The 27,897-nt window shown below is 38.0% G+C and overlaps 1 protein-coding gene across 4 annotated transcripts in view; it reads right to left on the bottom strand.

The window, feature by feature from the left end:
* Nucleotides 1-256: 256 nt before the first annotated feature.
* PKIA (cAMP-dependent protein kinase inhibitor alpha) overlaps nucleotides 257-27,897 on the bottom strand; it is a 63,685-nt gene continuing 36,044 nt past the window's right edge. Inside the window, exons 2-5 of one of the 4 annotated variants that reach the window (XM_019651976.1) lie at nucleotides 22,838-22,963; nucleotides 21,868-21,978; nucleotides 4,088-4,265; nucleotides 257-2,369 (exon numbers count right to left, since the gene is read on the bottom strand). In XM_019651976.1, coding sequence (XP_019507521.1) covers nucleotides 2,290-2,369; nucleotides 4,088-4,265; nucleotides 21,868-21,963 — 354 coding nt within the window. In that variant the 5' untranslated portion in view covers nucleotides 21,964-21,978; nucleotides 22,838-22,963 and the 3' untranslated portion in view covers nucleotides 257-2,289. Of the gene's footprint in view, nucleotides 2,370-4,087; nucleotides 4,266-10,622; nucleotides 10,698-21,867; nucleotides 21,979-22,837; nucleotides 22,964-27,897 lie in introns of those variants that run through there. The other 3 variants (XM_019651977.1, XM_019651978.1, XM_019651975.1) reach the window with 3 other exon arrangements.

Below are 27,897 nucleotides of genomic sequence, written 5' to 3'. Positions count from 1 at the left end.
TATAAGACCAGTGCCTTAGTTTTCAACCCTTTCCTTCTTTTCTTAAAAATTCAACTCCATGTATATTATTGACTTGCAAGTAAAAGATATTACAATAAAATTTGGAAGATACTGTGAACTTTTGCTTAGCAATATTTGTAAAGTAGATGTTTTGGAAAGCAGACTTTTATCTTTCAGCTTGGGAATGCCTCTGGGTTTGAATATAGCAAACAAAATAGCAGTAAGAGGTCAAAATAATTCAAATGCTCCATATGACTTCACAATTTAGCAGTATTATATATTCACAGACAAGCATGACACCACATGCATTAATCATATTACAGCACATAGGAATATCAACCCTCCACATATACTCAGCACTAGTCCTAAACTTTACAAAACCACATAAAATCAGTTTGGAATTCCACCACTTTAAGGATGAGGAGAACTTAGCCTAGATTCATACGAAAGCTATGAGGATAGTAAATGAGGATATTGAAAAAATGAGTTTTGGGGTTGGATGTTTAAAATGAACTAGCAGAGATTGTCTAAAATAGCCTTAGGAACCTCTTGTCCCACTAATAGGTAGAGTTGTTTGAACTTTAACTGGACATTTTGGGCCCTCATGGGTTAGATAGAAGGAAGTACTCTAAAACTTAATTTTTCCTTTTTCTATTTTCTGAGAGACTCACACTATTAACATGTTTTCTAGTAGTGTAGGCTTGAGGACCAAACGATGCCCATGCCCTCATCCTTCTCTTTTGAAAAGTACTGGCAAGGCAGATGAGTTCATCCTGATGCACATATGAAGGAGGGCTGAGCTGCTGGCATGTCCAAATAGGTTATCTGGGGAAATCTGCTTATGCTATTTCACATGGGACTGTACCTAAGACCTGGAGCACAGTTAAGTGGGCTCTTTATCGTAAAAGGTCTTCCTGTTGTCTGCTATTTGTCCAGTAATTCATGAGCCATTGGCATATTACTGGTTCCTTATTTATTACCACAGATATATGAGTTCATAATACTGTCCAGAGGGATTACACAGCTCACAGAAACTTTCCATGTAAGGACCATGATGTCAAAACACAGCTGAGGCCATCAACAGTATTAATGAGTATTAATGAGGATTCTGGTAGCTTCTAATGATGATGATTATTATATCAGAATGCAATTCACACTAATTATTAGTAAAAGTTTACAAACATTAAAAAGTGCAATAATAACATTTGGATCTGATAGGGCTGAAAAAAGACATGAAAAACACAACACGAGGGCTTTATTTTTGTGGTTGGTGTCCACATGATTGCAAGGAGACCATTTTCTCCATCTTTTTCAGCTCCCTGGAGATAAGCTGTCCTCAAAATTTAAATGCTAGTATACAGCATTGTGGGAAATTTGATGCCATAACAACAAAACATTTCCAGTTGTTAGTGTTATCTTAGCTTCTCTTTCCCACCTTCCTAAATCTCCGAAATACTCAAAGTTCTCCACTTGGGAATAAAATAAAATTTGCAGATCGAATTGTGGGGCAGACACCAAACTGAATTCAGGTAATATTCACATTAATGGATATTTTTAAACGCCTGTATCATAAAAGCAAAGGAGACTTGATGAATCTGTTAGACTTAGTCAATTCATCAGCAGTGAGTCAAAGGTTAAGATTAAGTTTTGTTTTGTTTTTAAAGTGCTGTATCCTGTGTACACCACCACACAATGGAGAAAAAAAGAAGACAGCCCTTTTAAAAATGAGTGGTATAAAAATTCACAGTAACGTACATTGTTTTTGTTTTTCATGAGCAATCAAAGAAGGGGGGGGGCAGTGCCGAGCATCTATATTGTACAATACAAAACAGTGTAAATAACACAGCAGGAACACACGGGTACGTAACGCAGAAAACAGTGCTTTCTGGATGGTTCTCTTACTGGCTGAATACCTGGGCCAGAGACACTTAAACTCTGGGGTTCAACCAACCCTTTGCAATTAGACACAATTAAATCCTCTGAGATGCTACAGGAAGAATCGTCATCCAGGTCGGTGCTACTCTCTACAAGCATTTCATCACGTGGTCAAGTGAAAGGGTCCGCACAAAAATGACGCCCGAACACAAGCCACATGATTTCAGCCATTACTAATGACAGAGGTAGAGAAAAGTCTGTCTGCAGCCACAGCCTCTGCCCCCATTTTCAACAGGACAGTGAGCAGCACAGCCATTTTCTGTTCCCCCTTTTCCCTCTTGGGCACAGATGCCTCCCAGCCAGGCCTGGAGGTTGGAGACATGGTCACGTGTGGACGAAGATCAAAGGGGGGTGTTAGCTTTCGGGTTTCGCTGCTTCCCCCTGAGCTTCCCCACTTTGTTCTGTTGAAGTTCGCTGGGCATCTTCTTCACCTTCTGGAAGAAACCATGAGAAAAGGATGCAAACCATTATCGACAGTCAGCCACTCTCCATATCTCACACTGGAAGTTTCAGAAATATTCCAGAAGTCTAGAAACCTCCCAGAGACAAGTGTATCTTCTTGGTAATGAACTACCCATCGAGAGAATGGCTCGAGTGTTTCACGGGCTGCCTAATTCTGGTTCTGTGAACTTGGGACAGCGTGGCTTAAAAACAAAGTAATAACCGAATTTTCACAGTGGTTAGCCATAATCTGTGCTTTTGATAAGTAACTAGGATATCCCATGGCCAAGTTCTAGCTTTTAGTTTTATGGGTTGCAGAAATCACGGGTGTCTTTAGGCCCAAATCAGAAGTGGGGAATAAGTTTACCTTTTAATTTCTGTCTTATTTTAATAATTTAAAAAAAATGCATTGTACATTATTTATAGCACTTGATGGTAACCTAGATGATTTCTCAGATGTTTGATTAGTTTAAATGAAAAGCAACAGTGGAAGGTGAAAGGGCATTATGCCAGCTGGTCAGCCCTTTGTTATACAGTAGTGATGGCCTCTGGTCTGTCCTTAGAGAACTTATGTAGGATTTTAATAAAACCACCCTTGTAACTGCACCCTCTGCAGCAATATCAGCTCGTGACATAGCACACACTGAAATTAAACAGTACTTTCTCTCAATATTTGGTCATTTTAGCTGAGTGTAAGCTGTGGGCAATCCTTGATTCAAAGATACGTACATATATTTGCATATATTAGTTCATTACTAAGCAACTAATATGGCTGAGTGGACAAAGTATTTGGGGGGTGTTGCAATAATGTCAATTATAACAAGGCTTGCTAAGGATTTGTTGCCATGATTCAAAAGGCTAGAGGTAAGTGGGCTGGTCCATTCATTAGATGGGAATGTTGAAAAGCAATTTCTCCTGTACAAGTACACACAAAACATCTCACCGTACACCATGCTTTAGGGAAATTAAAGTAGCTTTTCTACATTAAAAAAAAATCTATTCTAATGGGGTTCTGAGGTTCTGAGCAGACATTGCATAAGATTTTCACACTGTACTTGCGTTATTAGAGCATTGAATAGGCTCCCAAGAAGTGCAGGTGGCCTGAATCTGAGATGCGGACATGCAACATGAACTTGATAAATGAGAGAAGTCCTTGGTCATCAAAGGCATGGAGTCAGATGAGGGAAGATGCGAGAGTGGAATATTTAAGGATGAAAGTGACCTCATAAATACAGGATGAGGGATTTGACTCCCATGGGGCTTGGGACTTTCTAGGTGACTTTTCTAGGGACTGTGTGAGGATGCTTCTCAGGGCTTAGCAAAAGCTACAAACACAGAGCTAAATAGACGGTTATTAACTGGTCAGGGTAAACACAGGACAGGAAAATTGTTGCGTATAAACTGAAAAGAAGCTGAAACACTCAGGGATTACGAAGGAAGTCCCTCACAAGTCTCAGTGAGTGATGTTTTGTTTGTCCTTATACAGTTGTCACTCCTATACAGCATTTGAGTGGGAAACCCTGTAAAGAGAAGTCATCAAACACAGAGCGGGAGTGATGGATTCAGAGATTAGTCCCCAGCTTTTCTCTGGCCGTAGACTGTTTATAAATCTGTCCAGTTGCTTTAGAAGGTGGGTTTTCATGGCTTGGTCCTACTTCGGGAAACGCAGCAAATCATTCCATGTTTATAGGCAGATGTATGTCAGACTCACCTGTCTTGTTGATATCAAGACCTGCCAATTTCAAGGCTAATTCATTGCTGTTGCCACTTGCAGAGGAAACCAGGATGTCATGTATTGCATTTCTTCTACCTGTTCTTCCTGAAGCAATAAAATCTGCATATGTAGTTTCCACATCAGTCATTGCTAACAAATATCCACATAGCAGGGACTAAAGAACAGAGGAAAAATTAATAGGTAAAGAGAATGTTGGCCAAAGGTAAACATTTAACAAAGGTGCTTGTTAAATTACTGGGCTACAATACGCATGTGAAATCACTGTCTTGCTCACATGGCCGCAAAGCAAGCAATACGTCAGTTCTTAATCAAGGGTCAGGGGACTTTTCTTGTTCTTTGGGCCTGATGGCAAATATTTTAGGCTTTGAGGGACATAGGGTCTCTATCCCAACTACTCAACTCTGTGGTTGTAGCACAAAAACCGTCAAAGTGTATGTTAAACAAATACAGTAAACAAACTGTATTTATAAAAATAGGCATAGGGCCCGATTTGGCCTGTATGTTATAGTCTGTGTACACCTGGTTTAGGTCATAAAATTCTCCTTCCCTGATACCATTTTAGCCATTCTTCAACTCTAGAGAGGCCACCTTGAGATCAGTAGCATATAAAGGTGTGTGTGTGTGGCGAGGGCGGGGGTAGGGCGGGGGTGCAGTGGATGTGGTTCATCCAGAGGTAAGAAGTGAGCAAGTGTGCACTGTCTGCCGGAAGTCTAAGAACAAAAATGAAATTGACCAAAATGCAGTTTGTTTTTATTATCACCATTCACCCCACAGTTCTAAACAATGCCAGTGATCAAATACTGCCACCAGGCCATGACGACAGCTCCCTTTGTGCCCACCCCCCTTTGTAAGCCATAGCTTGAGAGGAATAACAGCCTTTCCTGACTGGACTCTTTGAAATAAAATTTCAGATTTACCAAGGAGTCAGTGAAAGTGAGTTTTTCCATGCCGGCTTGGTGATACACACAGTTCATTAAAGACATAATGAAGAAAAATGTTTCTGAGGTACAATATGAGATGTGTGTATTAACAAAAGAACACCAAATGAAAATCTCTACTCTCTTTTTCTTTATTTAAATATATATCCTTTCCTGAAGGCCAAAAGAGGCATGAACACTAAGATATGAAATAACGAATGTTTGCTGAGTTAATTTGTTTAAACAGAACTTTAAAATAACACAATCCCCCCCCCCATTCTTAAACATCCCAGTTACATTTTACATATCATTTAAGATTAAAAGCTCATACGAATAATCGAGAGAAAGGACTCTTCAGAATCTAAGACCTATAGAAGAAGCTAAAATGGCGGACCTAATACATCATTATGGACATGCACACTGGCCCTCTGAGATAACTGATGTCATGGAGAGTGTAATTTAGGATAGCAGCCAGATTCCTTGAGACTGAGTTTCCCCCTGAATGCCTACTGGCCAGGGAGCTTTTAATTCGATCTGGAGAAACTTTGTATATTCTCTCTTCTTTAAAAGGAAGCTGAAACAGGATAGAGGGAGGGATGGCATAACTACAAGTTTTGAAATAGGAAATCTACATATACGGCATGCTTTACTGTGAGTTCGCGTATATTATGAATAACCGTGGTTTCCATTTACTCCACTATAGCTACCATTCTTTTTTTTTTATGAGAATATGATTTAATGGTTGTTATCATTTGATTTAAAATTTCAAAGGGCTCCTAAGAAGATCCTGGGTTTAGTGCTGTCTCTGCCACTGGGTCATGGGGTGACTTAGGAAAAGCACTTGGCTTCCTGGTTTTCCACTTTCTAATAAGTAAAGTTGCACAGTGGGATGACATGATCATTCGTGGCACTTCACAAGGATCTCATTCCTAAAATCTTGAACTTGGAAATTCCCTTCTGTGGCCATAACCAACCTATTCTTTTTCTTTTCCTCTTACTCTTAATGAATCTGTTCCTCACATTGGTCCTATCTTTAATTCTTTGAACCCTTTTTATTTTACTTTCTCTAGATCCTGTCTGGATCAGTTGCCCACCATTTCATGTAGCTTCTAATTAGCATCAAGAAATCCCTTTGATCTACTGTCACCTTGACCTTCCTACGCCTCACCTGGGAACGCAGCACCACACGCTTTCTCTGATCTTATTACTGGGTGGCCAAGTGTTACCAGAGAAAGTCACAAAATTATGCCAATTGGCTCCACTAGAAAGCTTTGACCCTATTATTAGCATACACTCTGAGTTGTTGGGAAATTCTTTTGTTCACCTCTAGCTGACTTCCTTGTGCTTTTCTCTGTGGGGAGGATTCCAAACCCTTTCCAGTCCACACAGCCAGATAGCACCTGCCCTAAGAGATAACGTTGTATCTTCTTTTTCTGAGAAGATATGGGACATCTGCTGCTGGTTCTCTTAAATCTCTTCCTCTCTCCAACACAACTCTCTGTCAATCACTATTCTTTCCTTTATAGGCATGCTGTTGATTCTATTTCCTGTCACCTCCTGTAGGACCTTGCTCCATCCATTTTTTCCCCTCATTAATCTGAGTCTTCTTTCTCCTCTGGGTTTCTTCCTTAGGTTTATCAGCATGCTCAAGTCTTTTTTTTTTTTTTTTTTACTGAAAAAATGAACTAACCATTCAAACAAATACCCTTTCTTCAACCTTCATTCATCATTGCTCTGACTAATCTCTTTCCTTCAGTAAACTTCTCAGAAGGGTTCAACTATTTTTATTTTCACTTTCTTTGAACAAACTGTCAGAATTTTTATTCCATTGGCTTTTACAGAGTATGTTTTATGAAGACGTCTTTCTTGTAGATCATTGCGATGACCTGTGTTAATACTATGTACCAGCTTTAAGTTAAAGTTTTGTGTGAGTGCCCACCCTGTTTGAGCTCTCTACAGAGCATGACACTGCCAGTTACAATCTCCTTGAAACTCCCCCCTCACACAAATAGCAACCTATTGAGGTGAGTGTATTATTATAGGAATCAGACATACCTGTGTTCGAATCTACACTTTCCATTTACTTGTTGTGCTATGCCTAATTGCTGTGTACTCAGTTCTCCATCTATCAGTTATGAGAAATATACTTAATTTTCAAGGTAGCTGTGATAATTTATTTGGATTATGTATCCAAAAAGCCTAACGCTATGTTTGACACAGGGTAGGTAGGTGCTGATAAAACAAACAAACAGCTGTCACTTTCTTAGTTTTTGTGATACCTTACTGTCCTGCTTCCATCCTATTTGATCTTTGTATTCTTCACGGATTTCTATGCATAGGGTCACCTGTTGATGTCGGGTCACATTTTATGGGGATTTAGGACCAGTCCTTGACCTTTGTTACTTTCTGACTTGAAGAACTCGTGGCTTCTAACTGCTCACTATGGATAACACAGAAGTGTGCATCTCCTTTCAGACTGTTCTCCCAAGCGCCTCCCATACAAGGGCGACTGCTGCTGAATAGGTATCCCCAGCTGGTTTAGCACAAGCATTTCCAATTCAATAAAACAAAACAAAAACAAGTCAACAACAAAACACACAAGCAGAGAAAACCGCCGCATTCACACACGGTGTTGGAGCATATTTGTACTGACTTCTCTCACTCCATATCCAGGTCTAATCACTTGCCCAGGTCATGTTGGTTTTTATTTGATGTCACTCGTATTTGTTTCTTGTAAAATGCAGGAAAAACCAGGATTATTGCGGAGTTTTTCCATAATCTGGAGAGAACCCACTTTGACTGCTTTAATTTCAACCACTCACTCTCATACTTCGTATGTTGCAGAATAATGCACAATATTTCCCAGAGCTCCCCTGCTGGTGCGTTTGTTCAAATCTGTTATTCCACCAGGAACGCCTTCCCCTAAGGAACTTGCTGTTGAAATGGATTCAGCCCTCAAAATCCAGCCCAATGCCATGCTCTCTTTGTCTGCTTTTCCCTATCTCTTCAGCTAGCACTCCCTCTGGGCTTTGGTTTGTGCAGGGCTCTTACGTCCAACTTGCATTATGGTTACTTCTTTCTCCAGACAGATCACAAGCTCTGACAAGACAGGAACTGCATTTTGTTAACGTTTTCGTGACTTACAATTCCCAGCAGAGTCCTTTGCACATAGTCAGTGCTAAATAAAAGTATGTTGAATAGAACTGAACAATGCACAAGAAATATATTCATCACTTTCCATCGGCAGCCCCAGAGAACTTCCCTATTCCCTAATGATACTAAATTACCAAATCCTAAAAATCCATTCATTTTTCTTAGGTGAAGAACCTGAGCACCAGGCAGTTCAAGTGATCTGCCCATCTTCACCAAATTAATTAAATGTCTGGAATGAAGGTCTGAAAATTCCCAGCCCACTCTTTCTGCTTTACCAGGTTGCCTGTCTGTGAATAAGTTATGAGTTTGAATCAAGTTTTTGACCTTGGGGTAATCCAGTGCTACTAGTTATAGAGGCATTTTCATTATCTACTTCACCACCATTAACCCACACAGCATTTAGTTTCTCAGTTACTTTAAAGAGTTAGAATTGGATATGCACATCAACCTAGCAAATATATATCTCATAAAAGTTTAGGGGAGGTGGAATTAAGAGGTAAGCTCCTCTCACAATCACTGTGACTGTCTTTCCCTTAGGCTCTTTAGGGCTTTTAAAAACATAGGCTTTTAAAAAAAGCACAACTGAGGTGTCTTATCTGCTAGCAATGCTGTGAAGTAGGTGAAAATATCCTCCTTTTCAGACAAAGAAAATAAGTCTCAGAGATGTTAAGTGACTGCTAAATATTAATACATACACATAGCTATGAATTCCAGCTAGGTCTGTGAGTTTTGCATAAAAGCATTATATTTTTCAGTAAAGGCCCTTGTTGCTTGCCATTCTCATTTTTTTTAATGTAGACTGTCATAATAATGCATATGCACATGGGGGTTTACATCTAATTCACTTTTCTGATAACAGTTTTAAGGAGATTTGAAATATCAAGAATGATACAGAAAAAAGTGGTGACATCTTCCATGAGAAGATGTGGATTTACAGAAGGTATACTCTGTTATAATATGTATATCTGGGAATGTTAAAGAGATCCTGGTGGCTAATTCCACTAATAAGATGGGAGCCAACAACTTAATTTGAATTTTCACTTAGTGTATTCCTAAGTAATGAGCACATGGAAGAAGAAACATGCTTATGAAAGGTAGAAATGTTTATTGTGTCCACCTTTAAAATGTGTGCATAGCTATAATTGAATTGAGTGAAAGGTAATGACAATTGTGAGAAGAGCTAACTCCTGTAAACTTCTCCCCTTAAGTGTTTATGAAATATATTTGCTAGATTGATGTACATCCAATTTTAAGCCTTAAAGGTAAGATAGAAACTAGGTACTGGGCATTCAATTATAGTAGCCATTATAATTATTATAATAGTTATTATTATAGAAGTACTATTTCATTTTTATTACATTTTCTTTCTCCAGGCAATAGGCTTATTTTTCAGTAAAAGAGAACAATAACTGGCAAATAATCCATATAGAAGTAGGTGAATGAAGGAAGAATACAATTATATTTTTAAACAAAATATATAGATGCTGTGAACTCTATATTCTCTCTCTCTCGCCATGATTATAGTTCTTTTATTGAATTCCCATTAGGCGCTCAAAAATAGTTATTTTACACACATGGCAGCTATGTTATTTTTTCTTTCAGTTAAACATGCAGACACAGCTCTTCAATTTAGTGCTGTGACAACCAGAGACTGGAAATATCCTTCACACCAAAAATGCCACTATGAAATAACTTGAGGTTTTGCTCACAAATTCTAGGGAAACTGTTGTCAAGTAGTTATTTCAGACAGATATTCACACCAAAATGACAAAAGTAAAAAAAATATATAATAATAATAAATATCAGCAGCTGGCCGAGGGTTAAGAGAATAGCAATTAGCACACACTCTGGCCTCATAAAAATAAACTAATCAGAATAAAACCTGGAATATTTACCAAAAGTAGCGTTTTCCCTGTTTATGTTGCGATATCATTAGAATTTTCTAGACATGACAAATGGTATTATTGAATATAAACAAGATAATATATCTTTTGTACCCAGTTATACAAAAGATCCAGTTGTGCTATTATTATTCAGTCTAACTAGAGCAAAAACGACACTTTATTACTTAAATACTGTATTATTTAAAGGTAGATTAAATTTTAATGCATAAAACTCTAAATATTGATATCTAAAATTCCAATCAAAATTCATGACTAAGAAATAAGCTTACTCTTTCCCTCCCTCCTTCTTAAAAAAAGCCTCACTATCTCGTTCTTTAATGAAAGAAGCAATATATTGGTGTTCTAAAAATTCTCCATTTGTGTAACGGCTTTCTAAACTGAGATTCATGACCTGTGTTGGCCTGCTCCTTGTTTTTGCCCTCTATCTTTTTAAATATCACATACACCAATTATTTGAGAAAATAAACCACAAGATTTTACTCTTGTAGCGGTTAGATTCAGATAGCTTGCTCGAGGCTAGGAAAAGTGTGTACTTACGTCTCCTATATGAAACAAACTGACGCGTTCCACATAGATGTATCCTAGAAATTGGGCCTATGAAGCTGCTGAAAGGATTTTTATAGTGACATTGAGTCATGAGCCAAATGGTGACTCGATAGCATGCTAATTTTACTCCTGCAAATGGGGACACATGAAATGAGACTCACAGGCTTGGAAGGAAGAATGGAGAGAATGCCATCAGCAGGCCCTGAAGACTTCTTCCTCTTTGATATGAATGATAGGATTTATTTTCAGTTTAAAAGAGAAGGAAAACTCTCCCTGTCCCACTACTCCAAGAGCAATGATACAACTTCTCAACTCTTAACTTTAATAAATCATGTGAAGCGTTCAAAACCCTTGAATACATTACTGCGTGCTTAGGGGTTGGTCTCCCTTAGTGTTTCTGAAGTGTTTTGGTCTCAGATTTTCATTACGTTCTCGAAAATTGCCAAGAACTCCAGAGAGCTTTTGTTTCTGGGGTTATATTTGCCAATATTTACCATATGAGAAATTAAAACTGAAAAAATTTAAACATTTGTTAATTACTTAAAAATATAAATAATTAACCATTACATGTTTCCATAAATATTTTTAACGACATGAAATGTATTTTCCAAAGCAAAAAAAAAAAAAATAGTGACAAGAATGGCATTGTTTTACATTTTGCAATTCTCTGGCTTAATTTTGCAAATGTCTGGCTTAATAAAAGACATCTGGTGTCTCAGAGCTGCTTCTACAATCAATCTGTCTCAATATGTTGTTTTAGTTGAAGTATATGAAGAAAATCTGGCCTCACCCAGATTTTTTTTTTTTAGTTGGAAAAGTGAAGAGGATGTTAATAGCCTTTTGAGATCATTGTGGATTTTTAAAAATTTTGCAGTGTGGAGTTTAAAACCATTAATATGCTTTCCATACTCTTGCTTTATTAAAATCTATTGTATACCTTGCACCATAAATGGATATTTTACTTGATATTTGTTAATATCAAGCATTGGCCATTTGGTAAATATTGGCTTACTGGGTTATAATTTCCAAATTCTATCATATTTCATTAAACAATATTACATTGGTTAGTAAAGCCACCTATTTCATCAGAAAAGCCTTTATGAATTGGGAAATTGACAAGTTCACCCGGGGTGGATAAAAAGTTTTCCAAAATTGTGATTTTTGTTTGAAAGCTCAGGTTTTGGCACCAGATAACAGTTGGATTTGCTTCCCTTGAAGTGACAAGCTCACTTTCTTCATTTTCAAGAAAACCCCTGCCAAATATCCAAGTTTGAAAATCCAGTTTGCCTGTCAGTTCTTTCAAGTAAAAATGGTGATTCATGGAAAAAGGGGCTAGTTTTGCTCTCAATCCAAAGCAGTCACACAAGTGCTTTTCTTGAGACAAATATGCACTTTGGTACTTTGCGGAAGTGCCTCATGAGACTTCCCATTTCATTACACAAAATTTTAAAAAGACCTGTACTTAAGGTTGAGATTTGAAAAAGCTATTATTTTTTTTACTGCTTCATCAAGTTCATTCTTAGGTAAATCTTGCATTTAAGAATTCGAACTGTAAGTGTGTGGTGGTGAAAAACACCAGGGTTACTGGTAGAGTTTGGTGCCACTGACTTGATTGACGCCGAGGTGTCAGCATTTCTCTCACCATGCTTTAGCTCCATGGTGCAATTGTTGGACAAGTGAAAAGGGCAGATACCATGAGCGTCATTATGAAAATTATTATTATTATTATTATTATTATTATTATTATTATTGTTATTTTTAATTGGGGAATTTGGGGATGGGAACAGCATTGGGGAATCAGGGAAGGGGAACAGACAAGTTGCTGTCCTTTTGTTCTTCAGTCTAGTTGTGGAGGAAGTCACTTCACTGGCCCATGTTGGTATTGTGATCATTGCGCTCTTCCCGGGTGAGGCAGTCACTCGCTGGCCATTGGACGGCCACTCACGATGGTTCACAGCAGCCCACAAAAGCTCATGCCCGCTGCCAGCCAGCCCCACTGCAGCCTGTGCCATCACCGGCGACTCAAGGCAGCCCAGCTCCAGGTCGAGCTGTTGTTCACCATCTTAGCTGTAGAGGGCGCAGCGTCACTGGCCCTCATGTGGGATCCGAACCGGGGCCCTGCTGCTCAGAGCTGGCATCCCAAGCCAACTCCAAACCGACGTGCCACTCAACCAGCCCTGAAAATTATTTTACACTTGTGAACCTATTGGAAGTGTCTCAGGGACTGATGGAAATGGTTTGGAGGAACATGCACGAATCTGGGGGCCAAATTTTGAGAATGACATAGTGAAAAGGAAGCTATCCAAATAACACTGTAGATTACAGAAGGAAACCCTTGTGTAAAGAATTTATCTAAGCAAATATTTAATTCCTAAAATACCATGGAAGTATCAGCTGATCTATTTTTATGCTAAGTACTATCCATTTTTTTCTCTTTTCTATTCCTGTATAAGGATATGACAATCTTAAAACAACCTAGTAGCTTATTCCCAAAAAATCCCCTTAATCTCACAAACCAGAGGGCTTCAAACCAAAACTCATGAGCTTAGGACAAGGTTTCAGAGCATGTTGTTGCTCCAGTTCCCTTTCCAATTGAGTTGGTCTATCTTCTAGTCACACTTTGGAGTGAATAACAGCAAAGAAGACGTCAAGAACCATAATCCTATTAATAGCAACAAGATAATTTGAAAATGTCCACCAGTCACCTCTGTTAAGGCATAGTTATGGTTCCTGCACCAGGTCATGGCATGGAATGCTTTGGAGTGCCATTTGCTGTGACAGGGATCTGCGTGACACTTCAGAGGAGTGTGGATAGTGTCCCGTCAAAGGCATACTTAAAAAAAAATGACCTCACATGCTGAGTAGTATCACAGAGATACGCCAACAGGTATTAGCTACAGTAGGTCAAATCAAATCCTTTTTGTTCTAAACCCAAGACATTGACCTTTTTTATCACAAAACATTGCTAGAATAAATTTAGCCTAATATTGAGAAAGAAACAGGCTGCCTTTTAATGTTTTCACAGTCTGCTTTTGACTCATACTATTGGAGATAATAAATATCCAATCTACCTTAGTTGGGGGAAGTTCTTCGTGACTTCCCTGATTTTCACTGTGTAATAAGAATTCTCATTCAAGAAAGTTCCAATATTTGATACTCATGATTATTCCTCTCAAGCTTATTCCTTCTCATTAATTTTATTCTGATCATCAGGGATGTGATAATTGTGACCCTTACGCCTTCATTCAGTGTGTGCGTGTGTGTGTGTGTATGTGTGTAATATATATATATATTCATATATATTCATATATTCATATATATCATATATATATATATATATATATATATATATGATCTCCCTTTTTTGATATGGGCACATTTTCATATTGTTTTGTGAATTAATAACCTAGTCAATTGTATCATTACTTAATTTCTTCTCTGAAACTTTCTTTAGCCGAGATTCAAATCCTGTTTTTTCTTTCCAGAGTGTTTAACAAATCAAAACTTTATAATGAGAACTCCAAGCCTATAAATGTTAAGAAGCCAGAAGCACAGGCTATCTTCCATTAGGAAATACTTTCGCTGTCTAATTAGACAAGTGATCTTAACGCTACTCATAAATCCCCTTGCTTATTTCTAGCAGGCCTCTACCACAGCTGACCACAGCAATTGCTTTATTTTCCTGTGCTTCTTCAGTCTCCCATATTTCATTTTCGTACTCTTCACAGAAAATCTTGCCTACTGACTTTATGAAGATCAAGGTCATCCTACGTAAATGAATTCTCCTGTATCATCACACAAAAGTTGTCCACTGATTCAAGAGTCCGTTGGCCCAATGTTAACACCTGATCGGTGCTCTTGATTTCTCCTTCTCTCCCATTATCGCTCTTTAATTCCGCCTTGTGCTTCCAGAGTCTGTTTTCTGTACTTCTCCAATGCCTAAAAAATGGCTTACATTTTCCCTGTTATAAAATACATTACATCTTTTAACCCTGTTATGTTCTTTAATATACCCACCTGTTTTATTTTTATTGACTCCCAAACCTACAGGAATAGAGGTGGATACTAATTGTTTCTGCTTCCTCTCCATTGCTTGCTTTTTAATTCCTTTGAAATTTGACTCACATATCTATCAATTTGCTAAAATTGTTTGCTTGAAGAAAAACTATTATAATCACAAAATTCAACAGCCTTTTCACAACAATCATCTGTATCAAATGGTATGCAGCATTTCACATTGCTACTCCTCTCTTCTTGAAATATTTTTCTTCCTTGGATACCACAGATACTGTGCTTTTGGCTCGTCCATAATCTTCTTTCATTTCTTCTTGTTCTTTTGCCCACTTGAAGAATCTTTATCCTCTTTTGTGTTCTTTATGGTCTGTCTGGTAATCACATTTAGCCCAATAGCCTTAACTGCTACCCGCATATATGTGACTATCAAATCTATAAATTTGGGGACTGATATTTTTCTGACTTGTCGCTTGAGAATTTTTACTGCCTACTGGATAGCCCACCATTGATTTCCTTGAAAACTCAAGTTCAGTAAGTTCAAAATGCAATTTCTTGCTGCATCTCCACCTTCACCCTCAAAACTAGACATTTGCCTCATTACTGTATTGCATATCACCACTATTTTCTCAGGCGCCTAGGATAGCCATCTTAGAATTGTCTTCAGTCACTCCATCTCATTCTTTACATCCAATCATTTCTTAAGCCTCATTGTTTTGATTCTATCCATGCGACATCACTTTAATTTTCTTCATTTCCATTCTTTTTTCTGGTCATTGGCTTCATCATCTCTTTCTTGACTGTTGCAACTGTGGGCTAACTACTCATGTATCGAAACGTAGTCTCCACCTTACCCTTTACACCATCACCAGAATTAACTTGGTAAAACATGAAGTACTCAAAAATTCTCAGTGGTTCCTGGGAACCCACAAAACATAGTTCAATTTTTGGCTAGGCCTTTTAGAATTTGAAATCCCCCCTGTCCCCCCGACTTCGCTAGCCTCCTTTCCTACACTCTCCCTCCTGTGTACACTCAGGTTCGATCACGGCCACCCCCTGGCACTGTCTCCGGTGTTTTCCTTTGAGTTCCCTCACGCTGTGGTCTCTGCCTGGAATGCCCTTCTCAGTGATGTCTTCTCATCTTTCAAGCCTCGTTTATAAGCCACACCCTGTCCCCCTATCCAGGTATAATGAATAACTTCATTCTAGTGTTTATTTATTTTGGCACTGTACAGGAATTATCTTCATGTTGCTTTCTCTCTCTATTTTCCGGGTCTGTGGTTTTTGAGTCCCTCACAATGCTTGCTTGGCATAGGATTTTGTGTGTTGTTCCCTCTACAAAAAGTACTTGGTAGATCTGTTTTTAATTATCTTACTCAATACCCTTATTGGTTATGTGAGTTTTTCAAGGTCATATCATTGTTAACAGTAAAAGTAGGCTGAGATAGCACGTTTCCTTATGTCTACTCAGTTCATCGGTTCATTTTTTTGTTTTGCAAGACTTTTCATCAATTTAAGGAGAGGAACTGTAATCACTTCCTCTAATACATGTTTTCTTCTGTATATTCTTAATTATAACAGACGATTTTAAAGAAAACAATAACAGCAACAGAAAGCACTCTAGAATTCCTAGTAATCCATCCTATTCTCTCTTTATTGAGGGCTACCTCTTTCTAAGTTTTTATAAAAAGAGATATGACTGAAGTAGCAAATTAGTGCATGGACTGATCTGCTCTGTCCTCTTGTTAGGGCTTTTTACATCATTTACTTAATATTTCACAGGGTTTATAAATCATTTATCAGCTAATCTTTGCAACATCCCTGCTGAGACAGTCAATTAGCTGAAGAAGTACTGCTGGTTGGCAGGTGACAAGTAATATCACTTGCACGTTACAGATGAAGAAACTAAAGCAGAAGGAGGTTAATGGACTTGATCTGTCTTACACAATCTGTGGTGGTACTGGTGTCAGAGCGGGGACCTGGGGTTATTCACATGAAAATCACAAAAGCATTTAGAGCCTGGGGCTGGCTGGAGCTGTTCTTTGTTATGTAATACAGTGCTTTCTAAGTCCTTTGTCTTACTGCTGCCTTTTCTAGCTTTGTTAGATAGAGTCCAAGGAGGCAAGACACTTTTCAAATCTATACCATCTCTAAACTAAGACTGTTGTTCCTACATCAAATAAATATTTAGCTTTTGAAAGGATATGAGAACATTGACACATTTCTCCTCGAAAAAATTCATTATTAACTTCTCCTGCTTTTACAATTACAATGAAAGGTCCAATCAAGCACGGTAGCATTTTTAGTTTTTGGTCTGTTCCGAGGCCTAGCAATGCCCCTAAGAATAGCAAAACAGCTTTTTGATTACTGGTACATTATCAATAGTAACAAAAATAGCACATATTTGCCAGATACACTAAGATGTTTATGTGAATTTATAATTTAAATTTCTCAACAACTATATCAAATAAGTATCCTCATCTCAGTTTTAAAGCAGAAATAACAAAGGTTTAGAAACGTTAAGTCATGAAACTGGGAGCTTATTTAACTGTGTACAAAACCAGTTGCCATTTTCCAACATTTGTCTTGGAGCATACTAAATTTTGTTTTCTGTGAATGGTTTGTCCCCAATATATATTTTTTTAAAATAAACATGCAGTAGTTCACATGCTGTTTTGAGACATTACTCTGCAGGGTGATATTCCGTTGCCATCTCTACAGAACCTGGCTTTTTAATATTACCATCGGATACACATAATATCAATTGACACCGCCATCTCTTCCCTTAATTTCTATATTTGTTCTATACACACTTTGCATTCTACCTGCTACCTGTGTGGTGTATTCATCCAGCGGATGGCCCTCATTTTCAGAGGTCTTGCTGTCTTAGCTGTTCAGCCTTGTGACAGTAAAAACACACTCCCTAGGGGGCTATGAGTCTGAGATGGACTTACAAAATTGCCTAAAAATAATTCTACAATATGACAAAAGATCCGTAAAACTGAGATACAAACTTTTAAAATATTTTCAACACTAATATGAGTATATCTCCTCGCTGCAGTGTTACTCGGCTCTCATATAGTTAGTTATCTATAAATTATATTGAAAATGTGACTTGGGTTTACATTTTAATCCATTCGATAAGATGTAGTGTGACGCTCCCCAAAGCGCAGTTACCGAGCACAGCGCTGAGGAAGGTGTAAAAATGGCTGTGCTCTCAGTGACCTAGACGTGGCGTCAGCAGGAAGCTGAGGCCCAGAGAGAGAGCGAGTGAGTAGGTGTGCATCGGAGGGATCTGGGGGTGTGGGAGGGCCAGGGGACCATGAGTTACTGATGGGGAGCAGGAAGGTGGGGGACCCTACAATGGGAATCCTGGCGTTGCTTCTTGATTTCTACCTTGGGTGAATGATAGCATGACACTCTTTGGTGAATTAGATTAAGGAACAGCAAAGCAACAAAGTCTAAGATGTAGTTTAGCATTTCACAATGCCACATTTCAAGTAAACGTGGCCTTTTCCTTTCCGAATGAATGAAAACGCATTAATTAAACACACACACACATTCACATACATGCTCACACCTGCTCTTCCGCCATCACCTGTTTCCTGCACCGTGTTAAATATCTATTCCAGTTGAAATGGTGCCTAAACACTCCAATATGCCTCTTTTCAGGCAAAAAGGAAAAACAGTTGCTATGACTATGTTTGGACATATTTTAAATACATGTATAGTCATTGCCAGTTTATCTGTTTTACAGATACTATTTTCCTACATAGTATTTAGTATCTCCCTTTATTGAAAATGTCATTGCTGAGTTTTCTAATTAATGGTTTTCATCCTTATTATATGTCTGAATGTTAGAATTATTGATTAAGCTGTTTATTAATGGAATGATTTTTAGCACAAAGTTTAATATTCTTCTTCTCTACCATCATTATGTGTTATTTAAAAGGTTTTTCATACATTCACTTTAAATTGGGTTTTCAGGCTTTTTAAGGTCAGTAGGATAGCCTCTAGAGAGAAAAGGGAATACTGAAGAACAATATAAATTAAATAAATTTAAGTAAATAAAGCATCAATCTAGCCATTAAGAAATACGTATGTTATTTACATAATAAATGATGGATATATTAATGAACAGTTTCAAAATGAGATAATGTACTGAACAGAATATCTTAAATTATGATTAAAAGATATAAAATCATTAATAAAATAAAATAAATTTTTATCAGGTGAAAAGATAAGTGGGTTTTTTTTTTTGTCTAGAAGACAAGTTATCTGGAAAACATTATGACATTTTGTAGATGATCAAAATCACTTTACTATCAATATCAAGCATCTTTACTACTAATTCTATTATCAGTATTAGAAATTATCATGTGACTATATTTTATTATCAGGAACATTCAAGAAACTAAAATGCTAAATACTAGTTTAATAAATAAAACACAACCTATCTGATAAAGAAGTTGCAATGAACTGAGAAATTAAAAGATCTCAAAATAGAGACTTTTCATTGACTGTAGTATAAACTACTTGAGTGTGAAAAGTTTCTGTTTTCCTAGTTTGTGCTCCAAATTTCAGAAAAGGGTTGCATGCACATTGCAGGGTACTAAGTAAATGTTTCGCAAATAAAAATTCTTGAATTCATTACCTTGTACCAATTAGGATTTCTTTTGTACTGGCATAATTAGGAGATTTTAATTTAAGCGTTATAAATGATTAATGTCTTTATCTAATTTCCATACTGTTTGTGTCAACTATACTTATTTGAGTGATCACTAGAAGACCACATACTTATCCTATCTTCCAGGCTTTCATTTTTACATATCACTTCATTCATTCACACCAACTTTTGACATTTTTCTAGTACAAGCAAAGACTATAAAAATATGTAGAACAAGCACTTGCCAAAGAGCTCTAAGTGAAACAGGCTTCAGATATGAAATTAGAGCCATGCTTGGATATACTTCCATCTAAGTGCTTCATCTGAAGGGAGCCCTTCAACCCTGCTGTGTGTATAAATCACCTAGGGTGACTTTTACATTTACCTATGGCTGGCCCCACTGTCATGTCTGATTTTGTCTGGACAATAGTAATTTTTTTATTGAGAATTTTATTTCATGGGTTGCAAAGGCAACACTCTAGTTGATGGCATATGCATATATGTGTGTGCATGTGCACATGCACACACACAATCCCCAGGGCTCTGAACAATTGTGGGACAGGCTCCATTATAACTATTGAGTTTACATGCATGGATCAACTTATTAAAGTGCAAGCAAGCAGAGAAAATAAAAGCAAGCCTCCTTCTCTCTCTCTCTCTCTCTCTCTCTCTCTCTCTCTCTCTCTCTCTCTCTCAAAAAAACATCTTCAAGAAATCTTTAGGTCATTAATATGAAACGGTGGAACACAAAAATCTTGGTGCTTAGTTTACTCCCGCGTCTGCGGCAATGTAAAGAACAAAAGTGAACCTGGAACTTCAATTAACAAATATTTTCAAACATGGCATTATTATTTGCCAACAAATCAAATTTCTGTTCTCTCCCCTCTTGCCTCATCTCCCCTTATGTCAACTCCAGCCCCCACCTGGTGGCCCTCGACGCTGTCTCGTCTACTCGAATGTGTTTCTGTCCTTATGGTCACACAGCAGTTCCATAGTGAAAGATCATAAATGCAGGGAGGGGTGCTTCAGGAAGTTAGGAAAATGCCCTTACACATTTTGAATGTAGAAATCGCATTTCAAAATGAGTTGCAAAGAGCAAAATTTTAAAAATTTAGCGATACTAAAGTTTACAGATAATGTTATCATCCCTCTTCAAGAAGAAAGAGGGGTGTACAGGGGGAACATTGTGGTGTTTGGGAAAATGGAGCTAAGTAGTTACTGCAATTTATTATATGCTGAGTTTAGGGGATTTAGAAGACAGGGGTTTGAGTGCCCTCATTATTACTTGTGGGCCATTTGATGTTGGAAAAAATATTTAATTTCCTTAGGCTTCAGTTTTCATGCCTCTCAAATGTGGGTTCCCAGAGTCAGGGAAATATTTCACATCTTTCCAAGGTCTAAAAGTCACTGAACTTACTGTCCATGTGCCCTTTACAAAGGCCACTTTTTCACAAAGGATGGCATTCTTCTGAAAGCCCTTAGAGAAAGGGAAAGCTATATATAGAAAGTCCATTCAGTGTCCAGGGGTGTTACCAAGCCTCGCTGCTATTTATAAATGGGTGTAGGCCAGTAGGACAAGCTTTTGCTTTAACTAATAACTGACCAGGTTTCTTGGGGCTAAAGACATGTTTTTCATTTTTCTAAGTGTTGATTAAATAATTGATGAAAACAGGAATTATTTTAATTTACTTACTGAATTGCCTGGTTGTTCTATGGCCTGATGCAATATGATTTTATAAGGTTACTTTTCTGTTTGGACATACGTATGGTCTCCACCCTGCTGTTTGGTCACAGACCGCTCACAGATAAACATGCGCAACTATTTTGCGTTCTTACTGTGAGTGATCCTTACAGTATTTTTTTTTTCCTTATGAATGTCATGCCAATCTACTCCAATTCCAATTCAGGCTGAAATTTATACATTTCTCTACGAACTTATTTTCATTCCTATGACTTTTGATGATTTTTTTTAACGTGGAGGACTTCACCAAATTTGTAGACATTTGATAGAGTAAAAAATTGAAAAAAACCCAAAACTATCATTAGAAAAAAAACCAATACCTCAAAACCTCAAATAGAAAAGAGCTAGGGTGCAAGTGAGTGAGTGTATGTGTGTGTGTGTGTGTGTGTGTGTGTGTGTGTATGTTGGTTTTGCAGAAGCTGCGTTATGTTAAATTTTACATTTCTCTTTAATAAAATAAATTTTATTCCCCTTGGGAATGCAGAAGACAGCAACAGCAGACTACAGAGCAACAGCTGCCGCCATCTTATGGTTGTACTCCCTACTTATGGAAAAGTATAAATAGCAATTTTAGCAGCTAGTGACTCTGAAGTTGCCCTTAACATTGTCATTATAAAAATGCTCTAAAAATTGTGTTTTGCAGATAATATGTCACAGAAGCTTATTAGGGGGATTTTTCTGTCCATATTGAAGTCATTCAATAGTATGTCTAATGTAGGTACTATGCCTAAATGTAATGAGATAATATGTAAATAGTTACAACTATTTAGATAAATTCTGTCAGTTATACCAGCAGTCTGAGATCCAGGCTTTCATACCTTGGCAAATATGGGGTCTCCGTTGGTTTTATAGTTATCCTTAGAATCAAGGGGACTCATCGATTCTTTCGACAGATTTGACTGCTTACATTCCATCTGTTACTTACGGTGCTGGCTCCCCAGAATACAGACGAGAACACACAAGGAAATACAAGTATGAATACCTTTTCTACCATATTAACTCTTTTTCATTCACTCATCTATCAGTCATCCAACACGTGTGTCTTCATATTGACTTCCAACTGGGGGGTCAAGTGCTGTGCTAACCATTAAGGATATAACTGCGAATGAGACGGACGGGTCCTGATTCTGATGTCACTAATGGCTTTAGTCTTGCCATATAATGGGACATTTTCATTATTCCCTTTGCCCTCAGTTTTTATCTCAAATTGCCAATGGAAATGAAATTGTTCGTTTGACATACGGGTACTTAGGTAAATAAAAACAGATCCCCTGTTGCCCAAGCCTCCTCCTCCCCACTTCTAACTTCCTATGTGCACTAACTTTGTGCCAAGACTGAAACTAGATGTGCCCCAACCAGAGCCAAGCCCATTTCCTCACACCCTTGCCTGGGCTGTTTCTCACTTAGAAGATGCCATCATGGTCATCAATTTCGGGAACGAACTAGAAGATCACAGCGACAAACTATGGAAATGATTTGTCTTAGGGGAAAATACCGCAAGAGTTAATCTGCTGGTCCACATGCCTAACCTCCTGGGATTAAACCACAGCTCCAAGATCACTACGTGTCCTTGGCTACTGCGAGCTATAAATAGAAAAATGAATCATACTGTTATTGTATTCGTTTTTCTCCAAGGCCCTTTCTGATAAACACCACAGCCTTCAAGGGAATTGCAAACGGCTTCTTTGTAGGGTAGGTTATAGATCCATCTTTTCCTAAGCAGGCATACTATATCCAGCAGCACACTTAATTTAAGGTGGTTGAATATATGAAATCAAGTTTTTGTACCTGAGTGGAAACCTTCTTGTCCTTAATTCATTGGCTGTACTGGATTTTTTTTTCCTTTGATCAGGTCTTCAGACTTCTACTAGAAATCACTGCTTTGGGGGAAACCAGTCCCAGAAACTCAGGAAACTGAAATGGAGACAGCAAGAGAAAGGGAAATTAAACATACAGATCTCAATGTTTCAAAGTCTTAAGTAAATGCCAAAGCAAACATTTTCTAAACAGTACGATAACTTAAGGGAACGCCACGGATTATAAGTTTGAATATTCACAAAGTGAACACATTATGACAAGAGTACAGTTTGGATTTTGGAACTTCCAGCCAAACAAAGACTTCAGAAAACGCCCGGTTATTCTTCGTTCATTAAGACACAAAGGGACGGCAAAAAAGTCAAGTTTTCTAAGTCTATTTCTTTAAAATTCACTTCCTTTGGTGAGTCTTCACGTCGTCGATTTTCAGGAAATGATTAATTTGACTCAACTTAATTATTCATAAAATGAACATAGGACCTTGCAGCGGGATATTTCTCAGAGAGCTCTAATGTACAATATCCATTGCCTACATGCATGATGAGCTTGTTTTCTTAAGCACTCTCACATTTAAAAGTGTGTGTGCATGTGTGTGTGTACGCGAGTGTATGTGCATGTGTGTGTGCATGCGCACGCATGTGTCTCCTTTTGTCATGGGGTGGTGGGGAGAAAATACATCAGTTGACTGCCAATCAGTGATGAGGAAAGAGAGATATCTGGGTAAAGGGAAAGTCTACAGCAAGTGAAGTAATAAAGTACTGTGGTTGTGTTTCCAAAGTAATATCAGTTTTCTGAGTAATTAAATCTTCTCAAACTATAGTCACACCTGTTCCAGACCATCAGCCCATAAATGCTACACTGTCACTAGTGGAAAACAAATGGCGCTATCTCTCCTTTCTTTTATCCATTATCTCCTTTCTCATATAAATTATTTTTCTCTTCAAGGTCATGCTCTCTCTTCCCTATATGTTTAAAAATATTAGGATCTCAGAGTGATACATAAGGTGTATGTCTTGGTACTTATACCGCTGATGGCTCTGTAAGGAGCACTGGATTGCTAGATGGTTATAAATTGTTTGGGATTATGTGCCTGTATTTAATAATGAATTTGTAACTTTTCTTTCCCTTTATTGATATTGATATTGAAGAAAAAAAGTAAGTAACTCTGAAAGGATTTGTAACTCTAATTCAATCGGCAATAATTCTTGGTATCGCCTTTTTGCAAAAACCCACTGAATAAACCAAAGCAAATTGTCTTTAAATGCTGAATTTCTTTTCAGAATTTAATCTTTTATATGACTAGTGTATACTGTGGGCATTATTCTACTTCGAGGGCAAGGATTATCATAAACATTGATTATAGGCAATGTCTAGAGTACAGTGAAATTTTAATGCAAGATGCTATAACAACTTTAGTTAATGCCTTTTATGTTATCAAAATGATGTTATTTCAGCCTTTACTGTCATACATTTCCTACCCACTTCCCCAAACCTTACAAGGAAATAATATTATCATTTCATTATGTTCATCAATTTCAATTGGAGTTTGTTGGCACTTGTGGTCGCCAGTGATACTGGCACATGTGTTACTTTTACAAATCCCTTCCATGACAAAATTTGTCATCACAGGGGAAATCGGACACAGTAGGGGCCTAAAAGCCATATGACATATAGCTTTGAAGCTAGATTACCAAGCATTTTACTTAGAGGCACCATAGAATGTAGGAAAGGCCATTTCTTACCATCTGACATTTTATCAGCCAACTCAGAAACATCCCATAAATTTAGACTATATGATGTTATTTCATGTGATTGTAGGTCAACATCCTATCTTTAATATGGCTAATCCCACATTATTTTTTTCTTGGTGCCAAATATGAAAGTCATCAGGGAATTTTGTCCTTAACTTTTAAAAATAACTAAAATAAGTTATTCAACACATTTTCCTTTGTGTTTTTAAAACACAGCCATTCTTCCAAGGCTGACCCTGGGCACACATGTCAGGTGGTCATTTTTTCTTATCTATTCCGCCGAGTCATATTTCTTTTACCTTCTCAAAAAGTAGCATTTAATCATTCATCCATGCACTCATTTATTAATTCACTTATTGAATACATTGTTATGGAACGACTACATAAGGCAAACAAAAAAGGCAGAAGACTAATCTGGGTTGTATTGGAAAGTAATGAACTGAGTTAAAATATTTCCCGATAATAGGTAGTACCCAATGTACTGGAAATTGTATTTCATTATTGGTACTCAGACTCAGGGAAAACTAAGACCTCAATAATAATAAGCCTTTCCCCTCTCTCCTCAAATTTCCCGCTAGCCTCTCTACTTCCCTTGCTCTCAGCTGATGAGTTGCCTCATATTTCATTAAGAAAATTGAAGTCAGTAAATAGCCTGCTGTCAATTCCATTAATTCATTAGCATTTGCACTGACCTCTGTATTCCCTTTTATTAGATGAGTTAAAGTTAAAAGGCCATTTGTGCTACCTATAGTGGGTATTCCATTCTTCCTTATCTTCTCAAGTACTTCACAGCACTGCGTTTTCTACAACCCATCCCCTCCGTATGAATTATTCCCATCAAAATTCGAAAGTGTTCTAGTAACTCCTAGTAATAGAACGTATTCTCGTAGCTGGTAACTCCTACTTGAAAGTATACATGCAACATGAAACCCTCCCTTGGTTCACACACATTCTTAACCACTTCGTGGCTGAGTTTTTCAAAATGACCTTCCTCTATTGTTTCCATTTCCTCATGTCCCACTCACTCTACACTTTACCTCCATCTGGCTTCTCTCACCCCAACCTCCTTGCCCACTGCCCTGAAAGTTTACTTCTGACAGTCACCAGTGGTCTCCGCATCAGCACAGGCAGTGCATGGTTTTTGTCCTCATGTTTCTAGGCTCTTCTTTAAAAGAGAAAACAGAAAACACACCAAAAACGATTTGTTTGTGCTTCTGTGCTTTTCCACCTTCACGATCTTCTATATCTTTACTGGCTCCCTTCCGTTTCTCTTCAGTAAAGCATACAACTCTATGAAGGATTATTCTCAACATTTCAGTGTTACAAATACTAATACTAGCAGCAGCAATCAACACTTCTGTAATGCTTACCATGTGCCAGACACTATTCTAGGACACTTTTATATGCGTATATGGAGTTTATCCTCCTCCTAAACCTTTGCAATAAGCCTTATGATTATTATTCCCATCGTAGAAATTACAAAACTGAGACACTGAGAGGTTAAGTGTAATTTACCCAAGGTCACACAATCATTAATTGCTGATGTCCCTGGCCGAGTTAATACTAGAAACTTAGAAGAGGCAAGTTAAAGAATGTCTTACAGATGAACCTTAAAGTGAGAACAATTTAATGAACGCCTTGTAAAGTACCAGAAAGCAATGGGACCTTTTTTATTGAATGGGAACTACTAAGTTGTGCATCAGTAACTAAATATAATTGATTCTTATCAAATGAAATTATTTCTTATTACATCACTCTGTTGTTTTGAAAGAGCAATAGTTTTGCTTTAGTGTTTTATATTTTTTCTTCATTCACATATTCACTTGCTTATTCAACACACATTTCCTGAGCAGCTTCCATGCACAGGTGTCTGTTGAAAACCTTGGAAGACCCAATGGTGAACAAGAAAGCACAACATCGTTACTCTTAAGCAAATACCCCAGAGGTGGGGGAGGGGCAGAGTAAAGATGTCAACACATTTCATGCAGTGACAGAAACACAGCTGGGTAAGGACAGAAGGGCACTGAGGAGCTGGTCTCTTTGGTCAATACAGTAGTGATGGCGTTTTAACTGAGACCTTAATGATCAGAGGGAAATTGGACGAGGAAGAAGGATCAGCAAATGCAGAACTATAACAGCAACAGTCCAAGCCTGTCGCATCTGAGGGCTTGAAAAAGGCGCCTGTACCCGGAACCGGATGAAGGTGGGGACGGATGTAGGACGCGGCCTGAGCACATGGGAAGCCTTGCTAGGTGGTTTATATTTAATCTCTTCACAATAGATGGCCTTTAAAGCTTAGAAGGAGGCCAATGATATGATCTGATTTGTGCTTTTTAAACGATTACCTTGGCTGTTGAGTTTCTTATAAAAACAAAATAGCTTTGCCGCCATGAAGGGTGGGTAATAAATTTTCAAAAGCCCAATGAACTCATGAATAGTTGCTGCGCTAATTATCATCATTAGTCTCAACTAGGCTGCATTAGTCTAAGCTTGGTGGCCCTAGGGTCCTGGGACACACTAGATTAGGAAAGCCCAACGATTTTCAAATTGTTGATTTGACAAATTCTCAAACTTATTGGGGTTCAGAAATATTATTACTGGGGGCTGGATGAAAGGGTTAGATTAAGAAAAGAGGGTACGGTAGGTAGTTGGTTTCTTGGGTCTGTTCTACCTTTCTGTGGGAGAGGTGATGGCTGGGGAGTGGCTACTCTCCTGTTGGACGCATTGCTTAAATTTCAGAACAACTTCAATCTGGTAAATATTTGCTGAAAAACTACGATATGTTAGGAACTGAGCTGAGGCTGGGAATACAAAGTAACTCATTAATAATAATCAACTATTACTTATAAGAGCCTGGCACTGCGCTAATGCTTAGCAGGCACCATCTCAGGTTACATTAATATACACATTAACGCCGCGGGCTGGGTAAGTTTATTATCCCATCTTCCAGATGAGAAATCTGATGCTTTTAAGGGGCTCAGGTGACTTCTCCAAGGTTACACAGCTAGTCAAGGATGTAGGCAGCATTTGGACTCAGGAGAGCTGCTGTCAGCACCAACTCTTTTAACCATTATGTTCCACTGTCTACAAGAACCCTATCTGTGAAGTTCAACAGCATATACCTATGCTTAAGGCCGCCTGGCACAAAATAACTACTTGAGAAGGCCTAGGTGTGTGTAAGACGCACGTGGAGTAGAGAGGATTGTGAGAGGGTCACCAAACCTGCTCTCTATCCTGCGGGGCAGCAGAAACGAGAAAGAATGAGCCTGGGGCAGTGGGGTC

This window comes from Hipposideros armiger, unplaced genomic scaffold (genome assembly GCF_001890085.2).
Source record: "Hipposideros armiger isolate ML-2016 unplaced genomic scaffold, ASM189008v1 scaffold_170, whole genome shotgun sequence".
In the NCBI taxonomy this organism is placed as follows: Eukaryota; Metazoa; Chordata; class Mammalia; order Chiroptera; family Hipposideridae; genus Hipposideros; species Hipposideros armiger.
Note: the sequence above shows the minus strand (reverse complement) of the source record. Positions and strands in the feature narration are given on the sequence as shown.